This window comes from Lytechinus pictus, chromosome 7 (genome assembly GCF_037042905.1).
Source record: "Lytechinus pictus isolate F3 Inbred chromosome 7, Lp3.0, whole genome shotgun sequence".
NCBI classification, from domain to species: domain Eukaryota; kingdom Metazoa; phylum Echinodermata; class Echinoidea; order Temnopleuroida; family Toxopneustidae; genus Lytechinus; species Lytechinus pictus.
The window spans coordinates 43009475-43024372 of record NC_087251.1 but is presented as its reverse complement, the minus strand read 5'-3'; the positions used below and the strand labels follow the sequence as shown (position 1 = coordinate 43024372).

The following is a 14898-nucleotide window of genomic DNA, read 5'->3' as shown; positions in this document are numbered from 1 at the left end:
AGCCTTAGCTATAAAATGTTGTGTTGGGAAGGAGAAAAATAAATTGAACAGAATGGTGAAAGTTTGAAAGAAATCGGACAAGCAATAAGAAAGTTACAGCTGCTTTAAAATTGAGATCACTAATACTATGTAGATTTCAAATTGGCAACTGAGTAAGTAAATTATGACAAGGGGCAAGGACAACTTTCCCATAGGCCATGTACTTTATTATCAGGGATTTGTGGTTTTCTCCTAAGTACCCATTCCCCTGTGGCAGTAATCTAAATATAACCCAGGTAGTATATTGTCTTATGTCCTCATGAAAGAAAAATATAATTTGAAATAAAACTTTTGGGGAAAATGACATTTTAGCCATAATATGTATTGGAGTTCATGGAAGAGTAGTCCTTGCCTTACATCACTATGACTTCCCATATGCGGCCAATTTGAAGTCTCCATGGGTATAGTGATTACCAATATTTATAACTTTTTAAAATTCATAACTTTCTTGTTGTTTGTCCAATATTGTTTAAACTTTCACCTATCAACTTGTCTGATTTTTCTTTTCCTTATAAAAACAAGTTTTTATTTGGGTTGGATTCCCCTTTAAATTACATTACTAATCTTATTGATTATCTTTTTTTTGCAGGAGTTTCTGCATGTATTGTATCTGCAAATAAATCTACAATACATGAACAAAATATGACATAATACATCTATCACCATGTGACAATTTTATAATAGACAAGTGTCTATTGTCATTTGTCAAGTGATAACAGACTTGATCCGCCCCTGGCTTGCGTCATAGCAGCCAAAAAGGGATGGGCTACATGGAAACCAATTAAAAAATTACTTGGGTCTGTAAGAAAAATTGTGACATCCCAAATCATCAGTGAAAGGGAAAAAGTAGAATTAATACATTAAGTGTGTGCTAGCATGAGTGCAGGTGAGAGATTTATGGATACCTGGAGCCCGTAACACATAAGCTTAAAGGGGAATGAAAGCTTTGGAACAAGTGGGCTTTTGTGGAAACAGAAAAATCAAAGAATAAAAACAAAGAAAGTTTGAGAAAAATGACAAATAATGAGAAAGTTATGAGCATTTGAATATTGCGATCACTAAAGCTATGGAGATCCTGCCGTTGGCAATGCAACAGAGATGTGTGATGTCACATGTGAACAACTTTCCCTTTGATGGACTATAAAATACCCTGAAATGTCTCTTTTTGTGCTTTTTCTTATGGTTATACAATCTCTTTAACTATAATGTATTCTTTCAAAGTCTATATTACATGCCCTTCTATAAAAAGAATACATGATCTACTGATAGATGTGATAAAAGAGGCAGATTAAGTGAAATATATACAAAAGTAATGGGAGAGTTGTTCACAAGTGACATTGTCGCATTGCCAATGGGAGGATCTCCATAGCATTAGTGATCACAATATTCAAATGCTCATAACTTTGTTTTCAAAATAAGAAATCAGGGCTCCTTTTTTTCTTTTATTTTACGTGTATCCATGAATCATTAAAGAATCTAATCAAACAAACATTTTAATTTCTTGAACAGAGGTAAAAAAAATAGCTGGCTCAACTCATGTTACTCCATTGGATTTATTTTCCAGTTGGCTTTTGTCAATTCTCGAGCAAGCAAATTACAATCCTGTCCACATAAAATCTGCTGCAACTCAACTTACTTCACTGAATGCAGTGCTGCCATCGACCACAATATTCGGTCTGAAGTTGTCATAGTGGAGTTGTTTTTCCAGCTTCGAGTTCAAGTTGATCAGAGATGACTCGCTGAAAAGATGAAGATGAGCAAGGTTCTGGAACATTCCCTAGAAGAAATTCACAAAAAATGCAAATAAAAAGTATTTAAAGAAAAATTTCCCTGGTATTAAGAGGTCACAATAAAAACTATAACATAAACAATCCTATTACAGACAGCACTCTAAAATATGTTGTTTGAAGGTTTGCATGGTGGCATGTACAATCACTGATGTGGTTTACAGTACACCATGTGGAGTGTTATAGAAACAGTGGATAGAAGAAGAAAAAAGGAACTGGATAGGCGAGAAAGTGGAGATTTGAGAGTAGAGTATTCTTTTCTTGAATGTAATCCTGAAAAGGACTGTAAACCAGAAGAGATTGATGAGTTGAAAACAGCTTGAGTAGTAGGGTTGATGAGGATATGCTGGCTTGAGTCGGAGAGTAGAGATGATGAGTAGAGCAGGAGAGACTCGACGTTTCGGGCAGGTTGACTGTCCGTCTTTATCTCCATCTCTACTCGCCGACTCAAGCTTAATTTCATGAAATGACGAGGAATATTATACTCATTACTGCCAATACTGCACTCATCTACGATTCTTGCAAAATTTCCCTTGACTTGTGGGATAACTCTGGTGTCCCATTTTGAGCGATCCAATTTATTATGAATTTGTATTCTACCTTTTCACCAGCCTTGGATTTGCTTCCCCATTTGCGGTCATTTTGAAGGATTTTATCATTGCACTTGTTGGAATAACAGACCAGTCTATAGCGAGGTTTGCCGAGGTACTGGCTGATCCATTCGCTGGCTGCTTCACCACAATCTTCACCTTGAACGCCGAGTCCCAGAACTCTGCAATAAAACAATAAACAGGTAAACTTACATTTTTAAATCAAACTTCTTTACATGGAATATTTGCCCAAGGCAAAGTATATTTTGCCAGATAATGCATACATGTGATACACAATGTCTCAGTCGAATATCTCCCAAGTTGAAAAGATTTTATGGTTCCAAAGGATTGGATGTAGGCAGTTACCTGCAGTTTGATTTTAATAGTTGTGATAAAACCATAATTTCATTTGCACAACATGGAAACAAGATTGTTGGGGTAGATTATCATGTAAAAAAAGGGAAAATAAAATCTTCTTTCACCATACGCATGATGTTAACCCGATTTCATGATTTTACAGTTTTATACATTTACTTTAGTGAGATTGAATAATCATTAAATTGAAGTGACTTGGACTATATTTTAAATCTCTCTAAAGCTTAGCAAGGCCACGTACAGGCATCTTGAAATACATGTTGACTATTTTTAGGTCAGAAGAATGTGGCTAATGGCGAGACTGTATGCAAGTCACATGTTCATGCTTTGATTCTGTACCGTCTAGCCGTGCATTTTAGGTGCATAATTGTTCCCATAGTGTGTATTTTTTAAATACTGATACTCAAAATGTGTTCTTGTCAGCTAGAGTATACATATATATGCCTGTGATATCATATCATATCCATATGTGTGATCCTAGAAAATTTGGAGCAATTCAAACAAACTTTCCACTACAAATTCATTCTACCACCCATTTTATAAAACAAATAATGCACATTTTAAAACTTGTAATATTAAAACTTGTTATATTAGTAACAATGCAGTCATCTTGGGTATTCACAATATTATGTGCAAGCGCCTTGTGCTTGATGCATAGCGTAAATACCCTCAAACGTGCTGCATCACCACAACCTATTCATAAATGCGCATTATTCGAATAATGGTGAACATTCCTGAAGCAAGAAGTGGAAAGAGTACCTTGAGTTGTATATTCTTCCATTCTGATCACTGTGAAGAGGCACTGTGAGAGTGGGCATACCAGGAGCATTGATCAACAAACTTTGCATGTCATCAGACAGAGAGGGCGCTACTAAAGCCAAGGAAGGTTGACGGATCCTTGAAACGCTGTCTTTGTTGGCATCAATGACAAGGAAGGATCTGTGAAAGAACAGTGATTGCTATGATAGTGAGTGTGCTTTTGAATACCCTGTCAGCAGGAAAGAAAACACATAGTATGCAACTTGCCGTTTTCTATATTATAGAACTTTTGAAAAACGGATAGAAATCAGTTAATTTTTGTCAATTTTTGATACCATAGACATTAGAACATAAAATGGCTAGAACAATTTTTTTTTCGTCAATTTTTAGATACCTCTATACATAAGAACAGGACATGGCTCACAATTTGCCCATTTTCAGATACTTCCATAGACATTTGACATGAAATGGCTACGGAATGGCAAATTTTGCCCACTCTGCTCATTCTGATATTGGTTGTAGATTGTAAATTTAAAACAAAGTTGACAATTGACACATGATGAAAAGTTGCAGAGAAATAGTATAAACATAAAATAATTGAATACTGACTTTTTAATAAGTTCAATAAGAAACTTAATTGTAGACCCAACGGCCCGAATTCACAAAGGTGGTTTTTAAAACCCACGGTTGAGTCCATGGTTTATGCAGATTTCCTGTATAAATTACGCTTAATTTAGTGAGTATCAGGCGCGTGTATAACACATGTCCAATGCTGATGCGCGCTTTTGTCACAGTGCGCCAAATTGACGCCTGTTACCATGGTTAGATACGCTATTTTATTCATGAGTCCTCTGTTTGAGCAGTGGACTCGTGAATAAAAACAGAGGACTCATGAATATGATAGCGTGGAAAACCACGGCAACAGGCGTCAATTTGACGCACTGTGACAAAAGCGTGCATCAGCATTGGACATTTTTTAATATACCGGTAAGCGTAATTTACACAGGAAATCTGCATAAACCATGGACTCATCCGTGGATTTTAAAAACCACCTTTGTGAATTCCGGCCAATGAGATATATCTAAAATTACAAGATAGCACTGTGTTAAGCAAAGCTGTAAAGGGAACTGCCAATGTGACAGAAAAAGGAAGTAGCCGTTGAAATGTGAATATTCAATTTATTGTTCTAAAACTTCACAAGAAAACAAGAGTGGAATACCATATGATCTCTTCCACATATTATTTTTTGAGAGGGTTGGGCAATGTAAGACGTGTTTTCAGGCCAACTTTCCTTTTACTATCCTTCTGAACTTATAATTATCCATCCTGTATTCAAATAAAGTAAATCCAGATTATTAGCCTACTGCTGTATTGTTACTTTATAGATCTCTGCCCGGGGGGGGGGGGGGGGGGGGGGGGGGCACTTACATTGACGAGTGGATACCATGCGTGACCAAAAAAACATGTAAAAAGGATGTCTTTTACAAGATAGGGCACGTTACGTACGCAATGTAATAAGGGTGTTAAAAACACTAAAATAATGAAAAAGGGTATCTATTTTCGTTAGGATAGGTACATGTTTAGGGTCAAATTTGCGAGGGTGTAAAAAAATCAAGACTAAAATGTTTTATAAAGGATGTACTTTTTGCCCCAAGAGTCAACACTATACGTGTTTAGAGTACGATTTGCACAAGATGTGGGAGGTGGTACTATAAACCCAATGATGTAGGTACCGACGACCGACGTCCGTGACATAACAATAAAAATATCGCTGTACTTGTTTAGGGGGTCAATTCAGGGAATACTTGCCAAGAGTATCGTTTTGTTTCCAATACTTGTTAAGGGTAGGGTTTCACACGCCAGTACTTGTTAAGGGGTGCATTTTCAGAATATTGAAAATACGTGTTTTTCGAGACCCCATGGTCGCGCATGGTATCCACTCGTCAATGGAAGTGGCCCCTCCGGGATCTCTGCCTATATTGAGAACCATAGAAATGTCACAGAATTTCATTCAAAATTGACATCAAATTAATCTCTACACAAAATACCTTTGGAACAAAGGTAGTAAGTGTCTGAAATTATTCTAATAGGTATTTTTTTTAAAGAATAAATTAAAGATGTGGATCCTTGTCATTTCTTAAAACCATGACTGGTCACATGATAGAATTTAGCCAATCATTTGATTAGGATCCATATCACCATTTTACAATAGCAAATGAGAATACATGCGAGTCTAGTGGTGAATATTCACTCAGACACTCATGACGTTGACGTAAAGGTAAAGAAAATAATAGAATCTGTTGTTTGCTCTCAGCTGAATATATATATAAATATATATTTCTAAATCCACACAATCTCACCTATCCAAAACTCCATTACTTTTGATCCCAAGAGCAACACACTCAGCCTGGGAAACCTCCAATCCTCTGCATGACTTGATAGGATGGATAAAGAGTTTAGACACCACTCCAACCTGAGTGAACTTGCGTTTTTCTCTCCGTAAGTAGATATATGAGATGCCCAACACACCCACAGCACACGCTGCCAGACCGCCAAGAATCAGGTTGTTGTTGTTTGTAAACTCAGGCATGATTCACGGTATCTTGGTTACACTCCTTTCTAATTCTGCAATGGGTAGGCAAAGTATACAAGTTTGAGCTGACTTAATTCCCGAATGCAATAAAAAGAAAACTTTTAAAGGACAAGTCCACCCCAACAAAAAGTTGATTTGAATAAAAAGAGAAAATTACAACGAGCATTACACTGTACATCCTGATCGGTATGCAAATGAGGAGACTGATGACGTCATCCACTCACTATTTCTTTTGTATTTTATTATATGAAATATGATATTTTCTAATTTTCTCCTTATTGTAAAGTGAAACAAAAATGAATTCCTCCCTAAATATGTGGCATAAGCATTGTTTAATACTATATGGTTCAGTCAAGTTGGTAATAATTGTCAAATCTGCAAAAATATGAAACATGTATAATTCAAACAATAAAAATCAGAAATTCAGAAGAAATAGTGAGTGAGGGACATCGTCCATTGTCTGATTTGCATGTCACTGAGTATATGACTGTTTTGTGAAAAATAAGCGAAACTTTAAAATGACAGAACTTTGTCATTTTACACCCGATTTTGATGGAATTTTGCGGCATAATGCTAGTTTGATTTTTCTCTTTTTTTTTCCACTTTCTCGAGAGCGAAGATGGCTCAGTCGGTAAAGTGTCTGCCCGTCGAACGAAAGATCGTGGGTTCGAGTCCACCCCCGGCGGATGACTGAAACCAGTGCATTGTGTGTAAACGTCTCTCCCCTGTTTCATAGCTGCAGGCTACGTTACAGTGGAAAACACTCCGTCCCTCGGATAGGACGTCAAATGGAGGCCCCGTGTAGAGGAGAGTCACCACCCCGGGGGGGGGGGGGGGGGGGGGGCACTCGACCAAAAAAGTGGTAGGGGTGTGCCGCGGGCGAGGCAAAAAACGGGGGCCTTGGAGCGGGCTTATTGTAAAAAGGAGGGTCCTCGGAACGGGCTTCGGAACTACAAATGTTTGTGAAAACGGGGGTCCTCGGAACGGATCTCCGTATCTCTGTGAGTGCGTATGCATCCCTATGGAATGGGCAATCGTGCATGACGCAGCTAGCGCGGCCTCCGCCGGGTGCGCTCGCGCTTAGGCGATGGTCGAAAAGCGCTCTACGGCCGCTTTTCACCAAAATTGTAGCAGATCAATGCGTCCAGAACGGCGTAACGAAAAATATGCGAAGCTTTGGAGCGGATTTCTTTCTTCCTTTTTCTCGATAAGAAGGAAATGCTATGCCTTGGAGCGGCTTTCTTTGTTCTTTTTCTCAATAAGACAAAAATGCTATGCCTTGGAACGGAAATTTGAGTGTAAAAATGGGGGTCCCCTCCGCGGCACATACCCACTATGCATTATATACTGAGTGCCCCCCCCCCCCCCCCCCGGGGTCACCACCTTTGCACGTTAAGAACCAACTGCACTATTCGAATAAGAGTAGGGGGAAACCCCGGTGTAGTCGTCCACCTGCAGTTCATCCTAACATCGTTTACCACATAATATCACCCATAGCAACCATCACACCCAGATGTCACTCTGACAAAATAACAAAATATACACTATTTTGGGATATAGCCTGCCGAGCTACTAGCACGTAGATACAGCATTTATTTCACATAAATTATCAACACTTTCATTTTTCAAAGTATGAAAACAACTTCTAACAAATTCTGTCTGAGAATCATACATATATAATGTTTTTATACCTCTTAACATTAATCGTGTGAAGTCATAACTAATTAAACTGTTATGCCCTAACCCTAATTTTGCCCGGGTTTAAAAAAACAAGAGATAAAACTGAATCAGCACTAAACTCTGAAAAAACCCTATGGCCACCGCAACTTAAACTTTGATGTAACAACGTCTCCTACCAATTATCATTTTTTAATTCACTCTATAAAAAGAACTCCATATTAAAAAACGTGCTAGTGTGCGGTCCTTGGAAAGCTAGAATGACTTCCCCTACAACACCACACCCTTATCTCGCATCCCCTCTTTTCATATTCAAATGAAACACCTTCGACGCAACGGAATTTGTACTGATCTTTCATATCACCTTCGAATGTTTTTCATGTATATTTATGTATATGTATTTTATGTTATGCAGGGCCTCCAAGTATAACAGTATTGTAATTACTGATGGGGCTACCCTGTTGAATAAAGACGAAATAAATAAATAAATAAATAATTGAATAATTCCGTCACGCATGCCGGAGAACAATTAGTGTTCACCACTTATTGCCGTATAAACAACATTTGCCAGCAATACGATGTAACGCTGGCAAATACATTTCCCACAACCAGTTATATCAGGAGGAGAGACCTGCGGGTCACAGTTCTGTGTGCGCGCCCTTCTAGGCGACCCAGATTGGCTGGCTCCTCCAAAAATGCGCCCTTGAATGTCTTTGACAGATACATGGTGCTATACAAATGCTGTGCATCATCATCATCATATTTTTATCAAAATCAACATTTTTCTGGCGTGGACTTGACCTTTAATATGCTTTGTACCAAAGAAGACAAATTAGCTTACTGTCTCAGGGGCAGCAGATTGGTTTTTAAAGGGGGTGGGCTGACCATGCAAAAATTACGATCAGAATTTACATTTTTGTAAACGGTTTTGGGATAAAAGGTGGTTTGTAGACAGTTTGGGAAAAACAGGGGGTGGGTGGGGGCTAAGCCCCCCCCCCCCCCCCCCCCCCCGTTCCATGGCCCCTGTATCTTCAATAAATCTTACTCATATTTAGGACCAATCACAGCATATTACTACATGGGAGGCTCAAGGGGAGGGGGGACTTGCCACCCCCCCCCCCCCCCCCCCCCCGAGCCTCCCATCTAAAAAAATGAAAGAAATTGCATCGATACCTTATTCTAAAGTAAGATTTTTCTTTAAACTAGAGAGAAGGAAATGAAGAAGAAAAAAAAAGAAAGCAAATGAAGTAGATTTATTACTGGTGTTACTGGTCATGATCATTGGCATTTGGAAATTCTATATAAAAATGAACTTTTATCATAAGTAACGTAACAGTATGATGAGAAACAATTTAATCTGTATTAATTTTTTGCTTTATGCATTTTCATAACCTTTGGCTTTATCTCATGATAATCATTGGGGTTCAGAGAGGTTAAAACCCATTTCACTATTTCAAGTTTGGTTAAAAAATGGAAAAGGGGTGGGAGGATAATGGAAGAAATATAAAGGAAAACATATCTTAAAAATTGTTTGGGCCTAGATTACCCCAGAGAAGTTATAATGACATCAGGTTTGGGTCGTCTTGCCGGGCAATTAGATGACCTGAAAGTGATGCCAGCCCCCAAACAAAAACAACATGGCGCCATCCAAGAAAAACTGCATCAGCGTGCAATCGAATGACCCAAAAAAAATTGTAAAAAGGTGATATGTCAGGGTGGCTTGCCGTAAATGCATTTTCTCTAAATGCCGACGGTGGCGGGCGGTGTGCAAATCATGGTCGCTAACTTAAGTCCATATGAACAGTGCGGCACGTGGCAAATCTAAGCGAAGAGAAGTGATGTCTAACTGTGGATTTGAATGGCGACGTTGAGATTGAATACAAAATACAGCCAGCCGTTCCCAATCGCGATATTCAAAAGTGTGGTGGGTATATCAGGGTAGGTCTATATTGACCTCGAATGTGACTGAGAGACTTGTCATGACATTGTGAACAATTATTGGTGGTGAGGTGTGCTGGTAATCGGCCGGTGCGAAACTGCATTAGTACACCCTAGTATATATTCCTGTGTATGTGGAGTAATGACATGTCATAATCGATGAGAGCATGGATAGGCCTACTGTTGATGTTAACTGTAGTGTTATGATGGGATGTCCAAACTTACCTGACTTTTCAAAAATATTCACGAGGCTTATATTTGTTCACAATTTATACAAAACCAATTCAAGAAAGTTACCACATTGACGAAAGTGTGAAGTAGGTCAAGGGGTTTCGCCGGTATCACGATCTCAAAATTCTATTCCGATCGACGAATACACACTGTGCTCGAAAACTGTTCTGAAAAAGTGTGACCCAACCTTACGGACCAAAGTTTTTGTGGAGATTTAAACAAAAACTCTAGCTCATCAATAGGCGAGATATTTATATCAGATTGACGACAAAATGCTATAGAATCAGTTAGTACCACATTGAACTCACATTTTTTATCATATATCTGCTTGCAAAATGATATTGTGATGCTTGATGAGAAAATCTCAGATTTCTTCTTCTTCTTCTTCTTCTCTATAAGTACAGGCCACCGTCTGGCGTATTGTCGTACTGTTGTGCAGGTGCAATGTATGTACAGTGTCTCAAATGAGGGGTCTAAAATAAACTCTAAGAGTGTGCAGCTAAAAAGACACCCGTAGAAAGTTAACGGAGCTGGATTTCTGTACCTCCCTTTTGAAACTTGGAAGAGAGGTACATGAGACGGCGACCTGTGGAAGAGCGTTCCATAGCCTGGTTGCGTCAGGAAAGTAGCTTTTTTGCAGTGTCTGTGTCCTAGCAAATGGTACTTGTAATTTCTGGTTATGACCTCTTTGTGAGGAATGGAGAGATGGGATCAGAGTCGCCTCGGGGACGGATATTAACGAGTTCTTAATGCAGAACATCATCGCAACCTTCGCCTGGGCTCTCCTTTCTTGCAGGGATGGCCATTGCAGTTGTTGGAGCATGGTCATGGAGGTGACACTGCTTGTTCTGCGGTGGTCATTGCAAACAAAGCGAGCATACCTTCTCTGTATCATTTCAAGCCTCATGATGTTAGCTTGAGTGAAAGGATCCCAGATGATCATTGATGCTTCCATATTCCATGACTGGTCTAAGTAGAGTGAGGTAGCAGAGCACCTTGACTTTGCGAGGACATGATCTAATGTTCCTTTGAAGAAAAGCCCTGGTGGAATTAGCCTTTTTTGCTACCTGACTGATGTGACGATTCCAGCTGAGCTTTTGATGGAGGTAGATTCCAAGATATTTTGCTGTGTCTCCTTTGTCCAAGGTGTAACCATGAAGGATGTATGGCAATATGATAGGCTTCCGTTTGTTGGTTACATGGAGGACTTGGCATTTCTTGGGGTTGAACTCCATCAGCCAATCAGCCTCCCATTGCTCCAAGGACTTGATGTCTTCCTGCAGTTGAGCACCGTCATCCTCTGACCTTATCTTGCGATAGACTAGGCAGTCATCTGCGAAAAGCCTAACAATGGTGTCATTAGACAGGTACTCTGGTAGGTCGTTGATAAATATCAGAAACAACATCGGACCGACGACACTACCCTGCGGAACTCCCGATGTCACTTGGGTCTTGGTAGAGATGGTTCCTTCAAGGAGTACTTGTTGCGTGCGACTGTCAAGAAAGTCGGCTATCCATTCATGGGTAGAGTTCCGTATACCATAAAAATCGAGCTTATGAAGAAGTCTCCCATGTGGCACCTTGTCAAAGGCCTTGGCAAGATCTAGCAGGATGACATCGATCTGTTCTCTGTTGTCTATACCCTTCGCAAGGTCTTGGACCGCAAGAGCAAGTTGTGAGACACAGGATCGTTTTTTACGGAAACCATGCTGAGCATCAGAGAGTATGTCATGGTCTTCAAAGATGGTCCATAATATTGCTGTGGACAATGTGTTCCAGAACTTTGCATGTCATTGATGTTAATGAGATCGGTCTGTAGTTCTCTGGCTTACATCGTTCACCCTTTTTGAAGACAGGGGCAATGTTTGCATTCTTCCAGTCAGCTGGAACAACTCCTTGGTCAAGGGAAGCTTGAAATAGGACTGTCAGAACAGGTGCGAGTTCGCGGTCCAGGTTTTTCAATAGCCGTGAAGACAGTTCATCGGGCCCAGTGGCTTTATGGATTTGCAGACCAGACAGAATTTTCTGCACACCATCGGATTGTATGGTGATGGGTTCCATACAGGGATAGGGAGAACTTCCCATGTCCTTTATGTTAGTCATGTCTTCATTTCTAGTAAAGACAGATGAGAACTGTCTATTCAGGATGTTACATTTTGAAGCACTATCCGAGTAAATCCATCGCTTCTTTTTTCCTTTCTCTCGTTTTTTTTCTTTCACACATTTATTTATCTTCCCTTCCTTCCTTTTTTTCTTTATTCAATTCTAACTTTCTTTGCTTTTACTATGTCCCTCATTTTCTTTACTCCATTTTCCCCTTCATTTTTTCTTTCTTGCATCTCAATTTTTCTCTTTTCTTTCTCTCCTTCATTGTTTCGTTCACCCTCCCTTCTTTGTAATTTTTCTTTATAAGCAAGGCTCCACATTAACTTTTTTTGGTGGTGGCCCGTTCGGGCCACCAAAACCTTCAAATAATTTTTTTTTGGTGGCCCGATATTAAAGTTTGGTGGCCCGAAAAAAAAAAAAAAAAACATTTAAAATGAATAAATGGGTATAAATGGTTTAACCACTGTCAACAAAAATGAAAGAAAATAATAAAACGGCAAAAAAAAGTGTGAGAAAATTCCTTCCCTAAATTTGCCAAAATGTTGGAAAAATTCACATTTCATGTATTAATGAAATGCCTTCCCAAAGTATTTACTTTCTCAAGAGTTGTTTAAGAAGTCATTTATAAACAAGAAAGAAAGTAACTGTCTGTTTATTTTTGGCTAGAAAAGACCGGAAAAGACACAGCTTCGAAAGAAACCAAGTAACAACATACATACAATTACAAATGCACATGTGGGACTGTAATGTACTCACCTATGTGTTTTATGTGTATTATTTTCATTTGGAAATCGGTCTTTTTGAGTCAAAAGAGAGGTCATGATTCCTCTTTTTAATGCTTGCAAATAATCAGGATACACCAGATATTAGCAAAAAGGTCTGTAGAAGGGCATTTCATTGGTGTAAAATGTGACTTTGACTTGGATTTTCACAGTTCTGTGGAAGATTTCTTAGCAGCAACATTTCGTATTGCAGCTCCCTGAGTCTGAATAGGCTGCTAACGCACAGCTGCTTCAAGCATGCAAAGCTCTCGCCAGCCGGCCGCGCGGCCGGCTGGATAAAAGCTACTTAATGCTATAGCGGTAGGCCAACTTTGTGTGTGTGTCTGTGTGTAGATCAACAAAAAGGGCGCATGACAAACTGGCTTGCAATTTGAACTGTAGAAAGTTGATAAATGCGTGCAAAATGGGGAGAAAAATTGCGCTATTCTGAAAATTATTGGTTGCCCGATTCGGGCCACCAAAACTTAATATTTTTTCAATAATGGTTGCCCGAGGTGAATTTCTGGTGGCCCCGGGCCACCGCTAATGTCGAGCCTTGTTATAAGTCTAACATTGTGTAGATCTAGCTTTCTTTAACTTTCTTTGTAGATTTTCTTTTTATTATGGGCCCTGGGCCTGGCTCGGTTGATCCGCTCATGCATCACGCTTGTCCCCTATTTCGTTTTGTGAAATCTGGTCATCCTGCACAATGCAATACTAGTCTCGAGGACGCAATGATGATGACTTTTAAAATAAAATGATCATCATTGCGTCCTCAAGTCTACTTGCACACACACAATCGATAATGACATTGGATTCTATTTCTAAATAGAGAAAAGCTGTGTATTTCTTTTAGCATGTTTAGGCGCTAACACTATTATTAACAGAAACACTACACTATAGTATACTATAGTTGATGTAGTCTTTCGCAATTGCCAAACGTGAACGAGAGCACAGACACAGTCGACTCCCCCGCAGTCGACACGACCCGTCCCCGGCCGGCCCCCAGCACCAGGCGGTACCGTACCACCCGCATCGGCAAGCGGATTGTGGAATTGGAACACAACACTGCATGATTTCGGCGATTAAATTAGCATCCCTCGGCCCTCCGGCCTCCTCAACAACAACAGCTAGCCTTAAGTTAGAATCTTGAGTCCTATCCAAATCCTACGAAGTAGTAGCACAGCCTTACTTACCGTTATTTGTTAATTCTACCCTGGCTTAAAATAAAGAATCGTAATTTTACTCATCCATAATCCATAACTGCGTTGGGCTAACGTTGCATGCTCGAGCTCACGATCTATCCAGGCTAGGCCGGCGCGGCCCGAGTTTTGCCGGCCTAGCTAGCTAGCTAGCCTGCCAAAGCCAATTATTAAGGCTCGAAAGTACGGGGGGGGGGGGGGGGGGTGGATAGGAATATATTTCATCAAATGATGTTTTAATTTTCACTTTCATTTTTCTATGATTATCTCCAAATTTTCGGTCGGAGGTCAATATCTCTTCCTGTTTATGTACGGCATTGGAACAGTTTTTATAATATTTAAAATTAATTATAATTGATCAATTTTTAACAAAAATGGTCAATTGAGTAGAGTCATGATTTTTCACTCTGTTATATCATGTAGCCATGATAATCTGTGTCTTTCTCTTCTGTCTTTTGGACGCATGCAGTTAATTTTTTGAAAAATTACATCACAACTAAATGAAAATGAACCTTTTTTTTGGGGGGGGGGGCCGCGGGTTTGATTCTAATTCCCTTTTTGAAAATGAGGGAACATGTACTAGTCTGCACCCCCTATACCCCTACTTGCAGTCTTGCCTTAAAGGTCAAGTCCACCACCACAAGTTACTCGTATGTCAAATTAAAGTTAATTGTTAATTAATTCAAAATTTTGATTTTATATTTCAAAAAATTGTTACACAACCCGAAAGGTTCATGCAAATTAGATAGCGGATGAGGTCATGTAGGCCTATACTCACTATCTTTTGTATCTCAATCTATCAAATGAACTATGAAATACAGCATCATATATCTTTTATAT

The 14898-nt window shown here is 39.4% G+C and overlaps 1 protein-coding gene across 1 annotated transcript in view; it reads right to left on the bottom strand.

The window, feature by feature from the left end:
- LOC129264192 (mitochondrial amidoxime-reducing component 1-like) overlaps positions 1-14192 on the bottom strand; it is a 22276-nt gene extending 8084 nt beyond the window's left edge. The window contains exons 1-5 of the mRNA XM_064102755.1: positions 14053-14192; positions 5911-6175; positions 3551-3730; positions 2427-2598; positions 1676-1816 (exon numbers count right to left, since the gene is read on the bottom strand). Coding sequence (XP_063958825.1) covers positions 1676-1816; positions 2427-2598; positions 3551-3730; positions 5911-6140 — 723 coding nt within the window. The 5' untranslated portion in view covers positions 6141-6175; positions 14053-14192. The remainder of the gene's footprint in view (positions 1-1675; positions 1817-2426; positions 2599-3550; positions 3731-5910; positions 6176-14052) is intronic.
- Between the last annotated feature and the right edge of the window lie 706 nt (positions 14193-14898).